The sequence below is a fragment of the Sphaeramia orbicularis genome, chromosome 21 (genome assembly GCF_902148855.1).
Source record: "Sphaeramia orbicularis chromosome 21, fSphaOr1.1, whole genome shotgun sequence".
Taxonomy (NCBI): domain Eukaryota; kingdom Metazoa; phylum Chordata; class Actinopteri; order Kurtiformes; family Apogonidae; genus Sphaeramia; species Sphaeramia orbicularis.
The window spans coordinates 15,057,755-15,069,985 of NC_043977.1; the positions used below are offsets into that span (position 1 = coordinate 15,057,755).

General features: G+C 35.9%; 1 protein-coding gene across 1 annotated transcript in view; it reads left to right on the plus strand.

The window, feature by feature from the left end:
• The window catches only part of ccdc138 (coiled-coil domain containing 138), a 31,219-nt gene extending 19,754 nt beyond the window's left edge, over positions 1 to 11,465 (plus strand). Inside the window, exons 14-15 of the mRNA XM_030124151.1 lie at positions 6,788 to 6,926; positions 10,944 to 11,465. Coding sequence (XP_029980011.1) covers positions 6,788 to 6,926; positions 10,944 to 11,070 — 266 coding nt within the window. The 3' untranslated portion in view covers positions 11,071 to 11,465. The remainder of the gene's footprint in view (positions 1 to 6,787; positions 6,927 to 10,943) is intronic.
• The last annotated feature ends 766 nt before the right edge of the window (positions 11,466 to 12,231 follow it).

The following is a 12,231-nucleotide window of genomic DNA, read 5'->3' on the forward strand; positions in this document are numbered from 1 at the left end:
CCGATACAGATGAAAAACAGAATCTATTGTGCAATGTTGGGAAATGTTAGGGGTGTAGCGCAGGTGTCCAAGCCAAGTTCAAGTGTGTCTCACAGGTCGTGTAATAATAGAGCAACTATAACATCAGCAGCAAAACTAATATGCCACAACTGTTCAGAGGTAATCTACAGATAGCGTTCTCAAAAGTACTTTTCACTTTGTTTGCAGAAGTCTTCGATGCTGACGTATCCCCGAAAGCAGCTGCGATCACTCTTCTACTGCTCTGATTTATAGACTGCCTTTACTATCACTATTTAACTTGATTTATACCAGCTCCTCCTGGAGTATCAGTCCATATCATCCCCTTAGAACAACCACATGTGAAAAGGGATGGTTCGCCTGGGCTCCCATCAATCACCAGCAGTGGTCAGGCAGTGGACTTTAAAGTTGTGGCCATAAAACCCGGGATATTCAGCAATAGTTCAGAAGGGTTATGAGCCGTATCATTTGAGACGGCTAAATGCTAATGCACCGGCAGAGCCATATGCCAGAGGCAACAGGGGCCGGAGGAGTGCGTGCGTTGCTGTGTGTGCAGTTGTGTATTTCAAGGCGATTTTAAGCCTAGTAAGACTTAGTAATTATGGTGTTTTACAAGCAGTAATGAGGGGAGACTGGAGAGCAGCTTACACCTGAAGGTTGCCAATAAAACAAGGCAAAACAACAAAGAGTTGCTGTGTACACAACACGTAGACAATGGCGCCGCTTCAACTTGATGTACAGTGTAAAGTACAGTCAGTCACACACTTAAAGAGACACACCAGTAGCAGTGATTACATGAACTACTGACCCCTTCCTTACAGTCTATTTAATGTCCGGTGTAACATGTGGACGTATGTGTTTGTGTTCTTTCCGTCCTCACCCTGTTAGATTTCCATTCCAGTAAAGGTGTGTGAGGTTTTGGCAGAGTTGCAGTGAAGAAAAAGCCCCCTGTGACCTACGTAAATCACTTTGGACGTGGACTTTTGAAACTGTTCCGTAATGTTTCATAGGTCCCAAAGCTCCCATGTGCTATGGACTGTCAAATCCATTAGGAACACGTCTGCATTTGTGTGCATGTGTGTTAGATACACACACGTAGACACACTTGAAGAATATAGAACACAAAAGACCTAAATAAACCAGTGAAAAAATAATGGTGTTAACTGGAAGGAAAATAAAAACTTATGCAACACAAATTGCAGGTAAAATTGGCTCTGTTTTCTCCCGTTATTAGACTTGACTTTTATTTGTCATTCAAATTTGCACCGTACGGTGCTCGTGAGAACAAGATTCTGTTACCTTAGCTTCGAGTATCACAAAGGTAAAGCAGCAGCAATGTTGTACATAAAATAATTTAAAAGTTTACGGTTACAAAAATATAAAAACACTGAATAAGGATATAAATATCTGGAAAAATATATTAAGAAATGTAATGCACATATATGTTAAGTATATTTAACATTTATTTATATTTTATATAATAGGTTCATGATTTGTTACTTTGTTGTCACGCATTCTTCCATCCTGTCTAATATTTGAAAATAGTCAAACTAATTAAGTTAATAATAAACTAATACTGAAGTAAGTTCCCCAAAACTAAAATAAAACCAAAAAATAAACTCAAACTAAACTGGAATCAAACAACAATATACAAGACTAAAAAACTAAAAAAAAAAAAACAAAAAAACAAAACAAAATGGAAAATGGTCCAAAGAAAAACCCAGAAAAGCCCATCAGACAAACTGGACACGGAGATGTTTCAATAATCCAAACAAAACCTGTATTTTATTATATGCAGATATCAGTGGCTCTAAAGGAAACTAGTTTTTTTTTATTAGTTACAGGATATGATAATAATAAAAATACTTTATCTGCAAAGTTTCATCATAGTGTGTTTGATGAAAACTATAACCAGTTGCAGCTCCACATCTGATCACTGATAACTTTCATTTTCAAGCAGAAATGCTATCCCATAATCTCTGTGAACGAGGCTATTTTTTTTAACATTTGCTGTTATGAAATAACGATTTTTATCTCAGCATAGACGTGGATGCTGGTTATCATGAAGACGTTATACTTGTTTAGCTTTGACAGCAGAAACAGGAAGAAACTGGAACAGCCTTATGGTAAATTCTGTTTTAATAAAACACGGTGGTATTATGGTATCAGAAAGTCAAGCTATCACATTGACGTTTTAGTTCAGCGATGACCAACAACCAGTGTATGACCACGACCTGTGATCCACAATGGTATTTATACACCAAGGCCAACATACTGAATGCATATTTGTGTCAGTGCTCAGTGGAAAAGGGGCTCCTGTCAATAAACCCACAGCAATCCAACAAAACAAGGGGGCAAGCTTGTTTTGAAACAGGCTTCTAATAGATTTTTTTTTTTTCAAACATGTTTAATATTCACAGTACTTACCGTTACATTTCCTTTTCTTGCAATGTTTGAAAATGGGTAGGCAGAAGCATAAACTTACATATTCCCATTACACACAACTCAAATGGAGTTTAAATAAAGAACGGCACAAAACAATACAGCTTTATTTCTTTCGTTAAACACAGATATTACCCTCCTGGAATAAACTGCCTTTCCTCATCCTTACATTGATTTAAAAATGTTTTTTTTTTTATATATTCCTTTAAACTTATTCATTCATGTTTTTACTTCATTTTAATTCAACTGTTTGACCACATCTATTGACCACATATGCATTTGTCAGTTTCTGTATTAAGATCCAAATTGGATATATGTGAGGTATGTACACAGGGTGCTTGTGCAGGGCTTGAAAGTCTTAAAAATTATGGAATTTTGAAATGCTGTATTCCAGACCTTGAAAAGTTTGGAATTTTTTGTGAAAGTCTTAAAGTATGGAAAAAAGTTTCTCTCATAGTACTTTACTTTAGAGTATGCTCAAAGGCACATAATCTAGTAAAATAAGTAATACATGAAGAAAGCATATATAAAAAACTTGATATGATTTCAATCAATCAATCAATCAAATTGTATTTATATAGCGCCAAATCATAACAAAAGTTATCTCAGGACACTTTACATATCGAGTTGGTTGAAATCAGACTCTAAGCCAATTTACAGAAACCCAACAGAATCCTCACTAATTCACTAATTTCACTAACTGGTCAGTACTGGAATAATTCTAGTGAAACGTGTTTGTGTGATATTCATGCACTTTTGTGATTTTCATATGTTTTGAACGTGTTTATGTCAGTAAAACACAATTTTCTGCAAATTATGCATTCATTCATTCATAAATTGATTAAAATAAACTTTTCTAGTAAGTAAGTAAGTAAGTAAATTTTATTTATAGAGCACTTTTCGCAGACAGAGTCACAAACTGCTTTACCAGTTCAAATCAGAATCAAATCAAGTTTACAGAGACCCAACAGAATCCTTCAGGAGCAAACACTTGTGACTGGTGACAGTGGCGAGGAAAAACTTCCCTTTAACGGGCAGAAACCTCAAGCAGACCCAGACTCCTGAAGGATGGCTGTCTGCCTTGACCAGTTGGGGTTAAAGAGAGAGAGTAAAGGAAGAGAAAAGAGAGAGCCATAGACATAGAGAGACTGGGGGAGGAGGGGGGGGGGGGGGGTGGACACATGGAGTACTTTATGATGAATACATAGAGTGTAATCAATCAGTACACACAATAGGTACAATCTCAACCAAAAAAGTGGGCACGCAAGTATAAAAGTATATAAAGTCAAGGTCTTGGGGGGGCGGGTTTGCAGTTTAGGAAAAGTTTGGAAAAGGTCTGGAATTTTTATTTGGATAAAGAACAAGCATCCTGGTACATCAGTAAAACCAAAAGTTTCAGTGCAAAAACAGCTTCTATAAACCAGAGTGGTATCTAGTGTGACCTCCTTTTGCACTTAACACGTCTTTAACCCTTTTGTTCAGAAATACGAGAATAACCGCATTCATTTTCTGATGTTTTTATACCAGGTTTCATTCAACACATGTCAGATGTTTCTAATTGTTTGTGCTGCTTCTTGTCATGGGGTCAGAGGTCAAACTAGATAGAGACTTTAACCTTTAAAGCCCATTTAGTTCAGTTTGTTTGTTTCTTTTAAGGCTGCACACATACTTCCTGTATACAAGGAGTCTGTTCCCTGTTGACCTCAGTAAAGCCACGTGACATGTAATGAGGCCTCAGTTGTAGAAGATGGAAATGATGTTTACAAATACATTCAGACACTGTTTTGTGTACATTAGCATTTTAATAGTTTGTTTCATGTGATAGTGAGTTGATGACGTACTTGTCGTCAGTATCTTGACAATAGCAAAATGTGATTTACACTGACATTCCAGCAAAGTGCAGTTATTCAGCCATGTTTTGAATGTGGAAGAGGCAGTAAAAATGTAGACATTAGAGAAAGTCTTGTATTTCTGTAAAATTAGGGTCAGGGGAGACATAAAACTGGCTTTTAGGGTCTCACACTGAGACATTTCTTTGGAACAACTGGTGTAGAATGTTAACAGCCATTAACTGACTTCATTACTGACAGGACAGGCCCCACACGGAACACAAAGAGACACCATCATTTGTCCTGGTATGTCTACCGGCCACTGCTATCAGGCGCCGGTAAAAAGAAAATATATGACAGTGTTTAAGATCGGATGGCAGTTGCATACACCAGGGTTTCCCCTAGGTTTAGGTGCTGTCCAGGATCCAGCTTTTTCCTGAAGTTTGTGAAAGACAAAGGTTCAGTTCAGTTTTTTAGACTTTATCTGAATATAGAAATGGGGAAAAGCTAAAACTGACACACAAAAAGCAGAAGAATAAAAGTTGTGTAAGAAGTCCACCAAGGACCCACTGAAATCTTTAGATCTGGGGTAAAGTCATATTCTCCACATGGATTTGATATGAATTTGGCTTATGTGGTGCCCAAACTAATCCTTATACAGTAGGAAAAAAAATATGTAAAGTATTTTTTTTTTAATTATTACTTTTATTGAACCAGGAAAAAAAACTCACTGAGCTTAAAATCTCTTTTTTAACAGTGTCCCAGCCAAGATAGCAGCAGTAGAAGTTACACAAAATAGAAATCACAACCATACACTAAAAATATGCATAAAACAGAGTAAAAATCAGCTCTAAAACCAAACATAAAACACTAAAATAAGAACATACATATAAAACACCACCATTATTTTAAACGTACTAAAAGTATAACAACAATGTTTCTTCAAAACATCTCAAATCAGAACCTGATTTAATCAATTAGAAAAACATCTACATTAAGGTTTATCCTTTTTCTGTTCATTTAACCCATAAAGACCCAAACATCCACTATCGACCAAAATCATTTACTGATGTAAAATGTTTAATAATTTCTGAACCACTAAACCTAATAATAAGTGTAAATAATTAGTGTAAAATACAGTTTGTCATCTTTTCATGGTCATCACATATGACCCATTTAGACGTTCAGAGGCTCTGTAGTGAACATGGAAACACTGTCATCTTCTACAACATTGATTCACCAGTAAAACCCATGGAGTTGGATAAACAACAGTAGATGGAGACTCTTGTTTTATGTTCAGTTAATGGTATATTTTACTGAAAAATTAACTTTTTCTTGAGTTTTTTCTGTTTTTGATATAATAACCCTAATGCTAATTTGAGCTTTTATGAACATCTACATGATCAGTGAATTAAATATAGGAAAATACCTGATTTTCACTGAAAAAACACAAAATAAACAAGATAGTACTGCAATAAATGCTGATAAATCACTTAAGAAAGGTTAAATAAAGTGGAAAAAAATAGGGAGCTGCCACTAAAGTAGTGGGTCTTTATGGGTTAAAATGGCGTTGAATGTATTTAAAGTCATTTTTAAACAGCTATCCAGAATTTGTAAAATTATTATTATCATCCACAAATGGTACAACACATAGCATAACAGCCAGCCATGTTGTCCAGCCAACATCAGCCCTGAAAGAACCGCAGACATTGAAATGTACAGAGAAAACTTGTATGGAATGTATGGAAATATTCAAGGTAAGTATAATTCATACCAGTCGCATAAATTATGGATGTTATCCTTTAACCCTGAGGTGACGGTGATGGTGAGGTGATGAAAAGACTGACCAAACTTCTGTTCTTCTTTATCCCTCTCGTACTATCAGATTCTATCCATCTGATCCCTCCTTATCAGAACCTGATCCTGTTCTTCCCCGTCCAATCTTAGGCTGTGATTCGATGCCAGCAGGACCACTGTACCATCCAAAAAAAAGTCCCTCTGTTGCTCAGATTGGATTCCCTCGCCCTCATGCATGGTTTTAGACAGTGGAGATTTAGTTTTTTTTGAAGGAGCAAGAATGTGAGTTTAGGAGAAACAAATGTTTGTTTACTAGGAACCGACTAATTTTAGGACTTCATAAGGCCCACATTTGCTTTTATTAATCTAAAAAATGTGCTGGCCCCATCTGTGCGATGCTGTAGTCCATTTTCTGTTTCATCTCCCACTCTGTGTGTGAGATGGTGTTTTGATGTAGGAAAGGTCGAAGTCAACAGTGACAATGTGGAAGCTCTTTTAAATAAAATCATCACAGAATGGCTGCGACCGCATCTGTTTCCCTGTCTCACTCAGTTTGATTGATAAAGTGTTTTCATGGTTTGTTTGTGCCCATGTACTTTTCATTCTTATGCAGATGTGGAAAGTATGGCAGAAAGACGCTCATTTCCACCTCTTTAGAAACCGTTTGATTACATGCTGCTTTCATTCATGTGCTTGTCTAGGCTACCTAAAAGCTTTCCTGGAAGCTTGTAGCTGTGAGGAGTTTTTCCAAACGGCTTCCCAGCTCCTTAAAAACCCCCATTTGGAGCATCCATCATTGGAGAAGCTCTCCATCCTTCTTCAGAAGCTCTCCAGCATCAGGTAGACACACTGAGCCACACACTGTACTTTTAATCGCATCAAACAAGTCAGTATTTAGGCTTCCATCCAAGTTTAATGCCAGGGTGCATACGCAGGTCTTGAAAGTATTAAAAAGTATGGAATTTTGAAACACTGTTTTCTGGAGTTTTGTGTGAAAGTCTTAATAAAGTATGGAAAAAAGTTTCTCTCATACTCAAATTTTAGAGTATGGTCAAAGGCATATAATCTTTTGAGATAAATACATGAGGAAAGCATATTAAAAAACTACAGTCGCGTAAGAAATTATTAGACCATCAAAAGTTATCAAAAACAATGGTTATGCAATCAAGTACTAACTCCTGTGTGTATCATGTGACTAAAACCGGCAGAAAAGAAAACATGGAATGCCTAAAAGCACTGTTTTTGTCAGTACAGTGCCATAGCTATTGATGTAAGAACTGAAGTGATTTTGGTTATTATCAAGAAAACATGGAAAATGTCAAGATATCATCTCTGAAATTAAACTCTTATGAGCTGTTTTTGTTGTTATCATTATATTTGTCCAAACAAATGTACCTTTAGTTGTACCAGGCATTAAAATGAGCAAGAAATTGAAGAAAACAAGGGTGGTCTAAATTTTTTCCACGACTGTCGATATGATTTCACTAACCAGTGATATCCATGCACTTCAGTGATTTTCATGTTTTGAAATGTTTCTGTTGGTAAAACATAATTTACTGCAAATTATGCATTCATTAATTCATACGTTTATTAAAATGAACTTTTCTATTCCACACAACAGGTACAATCTCAACCAAAAAAGTAGGCACGCAAGTATAAAAGTACATAAAGTCAAAGTCTTGGGGAAAAAAATAGCAGTTTTGAAAGTCTGGGATTTTTATTTGGACAAAGAGCAAACATCCTGAATGCAGATTTAACCAAATTGGCAAAGCTCTGTGCACTATTCCATACTCTACTGTTAGAGTTACTGTTCTTTGATGATTGGATATGCAATAAACATTTTGCCAGATTAGGTAAATTCAGAGTAGATATCTCACTCATATCCTCCAGACTCTTCACACTCGTCTCTATAGAGTTTACCTTCATTTGTCAAAGACTTTATCTAACATTTGTTTGTTCAGCTCTTGGTACATAGCAGTGTATCACACATAATTACACTAAAATGAGCCCGTTTACATGACCATAAAAATCCAACAACTGGGTGTAATCCGATAAATTGGCGTAATCAGATGTGATGCGTTTACATGCACTTCAGAAATGCGATAATTGAAAAACCTTGGTTTACATGTTTCAGTCCATTATTTGATTTCTTTTGGAGTATGTACATACGTTATGATGTTTATGTTTATGTTATGTTTACGCATTTGGCAGACGCTTTTTTCCAAAGCGACTTACAGGGGAAAACCAATTAAATCACTCAATCAATCAAATTTTATTTATATAGCGCCAGATCACAAAAAAAAAAAAGTTATCTCTTGACATTTTATATATAGAGTTGGTCAAAACCAGACTCTAAGTCAATTTACAGAAACCCAACAGAAACCAAACAGAATGATGTAAGACGTACACTTCCTGTTATTTTCAGAACTTTTGGAATGTGTCGCCATTCCTGTATTTCCTCCAGTCAAGCAGAGGGAGGAGGTTGAGAGTTTTCATTTGTTTTAGTATGAAATTTGTTTCCTCTTCACTCCATAAGTGAGTCTTTGCCAACTTTTTGCTGCTATGAGCCATGTTTGTTTACATTTTTACTTAGGCTCACATTGCTGCGTAACTTCCGTTTATATAGATTTTTTTTTTTTTACACATGCGCAGATGTAAACGAAAGAAATCAGATTAACCTGTATACATGCGTGAAGACATCGGAGTATTGGGGAGAAATTTAGGTGTGTTAATCCGATTTTTCATAATCAGATAACTGCCATGATCGGATAAAGCCTATCAGATTATCCAGTTTACATGATCACTTGAATAATCTTGTTACTCCACAAATCGGACAATGATCGGAGTATTGGTGTGCATGTAAACGGGCTCAGTGATAAATATCGTGATATTATTTTCATCTGTATAAATGTAAATACTCAATATAATTTCATTGCTTACATTGCATTGCAAGAAGTTCAGTCTGTCACTCCAATACCATGTTAAAGACCAGTTTTTCATCTAGTCTGCTTAACCCTCAAACAGGGGTGGATGCATAAGGCCCCAGCTGACCTTTTTAACTTTTATGTCACTAAAACGATTCCTGTAATAAAAACAAACCACTGCTATGTCCATAAGCTTCTCAGCACAATGAAACAAACAATAAAGTAACCATACGTGATTAAAATGTGTTTTATTGTATTCCACATTTAAGAGACAATTATCGCATTTTTTTTACAAAACAGAACTTAAACTTTTAATGCTTTTAAGAGTGGCATAATTTTGTTCGGGCTCTGGTTTTGTTCCTGTTATGCATTAACAACACTTGGGTTGTGTGTTCATACATGACAGGATATAACAATAAAAAGTTTTAAGTATTTTTGTGGTCCTTTTGTAGAATCCATTACATATATGCAGAAATTTGGGCTTAATGTAGAAAGCCTAATTTGATGACTTTGTTTTTTTTATTGAAAAGATGCAATCATAGACTTGGTATGATGTATTTCACCCTAAAATAAAAATAAAATAAAAATAAAGTTCAAAATATAACAAATTGTGCAGGTGAGACCAAAAACCCCATGAGGTTTATAAATGATCTCACCCAAATAAGCATAAATAACAAGACAGTAACCTCAGAGGATACACATTAGTAACAATGAATATAGAAGATATTGGAATATAATAAGTACATGTTAAGGATAATGAAAAAGAGACGACAAACAGAAACTATAATGGATAGTTACTTTTTATTTCATGAAACAAACAAAAATATGAATAAATACACAGTTGTGGCATCACCAAATGATTCCATATACCATTCTACCACACCGCTCTGTGCAGACCTCCACCCATCCCTTTGCTACCACATGTAAAATGTTCTAAATCCAGCACTACCTTCAAAGACGAACAAGAGGAAGAAGGCCTGGCTGCTTGCGCTACCTTTTGATTTGTTCTGCTGTTAACATGTGGTTTCCTTACCTTCCAACCTGGTGCAGAAACCAGACTTTGACATTTATTGTGATAATTATTAAACGATATGAAACTTCCCTTGCGATAACATTTTTGGGTGTATCCTCCAACCCTACGGTGGCATTTCAATGCTGATTCTCATTTAATTTGGCATTTATATGTTTTTTTCTTGTAGTATTTAGAGGAATACTACACTCAGCTCATATTTTTCACCTCTCCTGATGAATGACATTTGAGTCACATAATACTTTGTCATCATGATTTATTTGTTGAATCACTTTCCATTATATTTAATTGCATTTACTTTTTATTGATGCTTTTTCCACCTTGCTAAGATTTAACACTATATAACCTGTATTTAACCTCGGAATATGTTGAGGTGAAAGCCTCAGCTGAAATATAACTTAAAAATCAAGAAATTAGTGATGATAGCAACAGTTGATTAAAAAAACAACACATGACCTAGTAAATTAACAACCTGTTTGTAGTATAGATTACCTTTATTTGATCTGGGAATATGTTGCAGGGAAGTCCTCGCTCGCAGTATAACTAAGAAAACAGGAAAAAAGTGAAGGGAATTAGAAATTTATTACACACAGAACATTGGTTATCAGTGGTGATAAAAGCAAAAACAAACAATGCATATATAGATAATTTTAAATGGGCTAAAACAACAATAATTATTGGTAAAATCAGGTGAAATAAAACATTTGGATAGCCCTGGAGATGTTAATGATGCAATCCTAAACTTCATCAGAAGATTTTATTCAATTTGTGTGTGTTTTTAATGCACAAATTTGATGTGCACATGAAAAACTTGATGGAAATGCATTTCTAATCATCACACTTTGGTTTCTTACTCCACATGCTCTTTGGTCTAATGGACGGTTGTTGTGTTTCTTTGTCCAGAACGAACCGTCGTCTCTTTGAACTTTCTTCCCTCCACCTCCAGATACAAGAACTCCAACACAAAAGCGGCCACGCAAACACCTTCCTCCGCCTCAACCTCACGTCCATCCTACACAATCTTAAGTAACTCAGACATAAATGTGTTTCTCTGCCTGTTTTTTTTTTAACCCAATTTTATAGTTTTGGACAAAAATGATTTGCCTTCTGTATCAGCAGTTCATTCCATTCTCGAACACAGCTGCTCCACGCCGCCCTACCTCATGTAACATATGCCGCCGCACATTCTTTATTTATCCGGCAAGATGTTTTTGAAGTCCTTTTTGTCTGTCAGAAGTACTTTTTTAACATTGCGTATGTTTTGCACTTTGTGATCCATCTGTTTTTGCGTTCACCAATGCTAATCTGATGTCTCTCTGTGATGAAAAAGCCCCGTTTTTAAAATGAGTGTCACGCTTGCCAGTGGCTTTAATGGCTGTCTCATGTGCTCGGAGGGAGAGAGGCTGCAACTGTGAAGCTTTTAAATGGCAATAAACAAAAAAAAAAAAAAGAAAAAGAACCAAAGGACATTGTGTTTGGACGGCATATGAAATGCTGAAATCCATATGTTTCGTATAAACGTGTCTTATTTGTTTGTTCCAGAGCATGGGTGGGTTGATGGGAGTAATGGTCTCAGTATGGGACGTGCTGTTGCTGTCGGTCGATGGAGAAGATTGGAGGGACTGGAACAGCTACAGCAGATATTGAAAACTTAGAGAGCCCTACAACGTGTGCAACCCAAGATTAACTGCATGTTAGTGAAAGCAGTGTTCAGCGCATGCAGTTTGATGGAGGTTTTTTTTTTTTTTTTTTTCAAAATGTGACACATACACGACAAAGAAAAAGTTAAGGATATTTTTTAATTTTCGGGCTATTTTTTTTTCAGTTGGAATTCTTGCACAGCGCTTTTTACGTTTTTGTGTGTGAATTTAATTCAAACATTTTTTAATGACCAGACATAGTTTTATTTACAAATGGCAAAAATGACAAAAAAAAAAAAAAAAAAGAAGTATCCTTAACTTTTTGTTTGCACCCACATTTCACACAACAATAGAGGACAACACATAACATATAACATATACAAAGATTATCGGACATATGAAGACGTACAAAATTCACAGACCTTATAAAGACAGCAACATTTTTGACAAAAACATGGTCAACTTGGGGGGGGGGGGGTGCATGTGTAGGTGTTTGTGTGTGTGTGTATGTGTGTGTGCATGAGGCATTTGAGAGTGTGTGTGTGTGTATG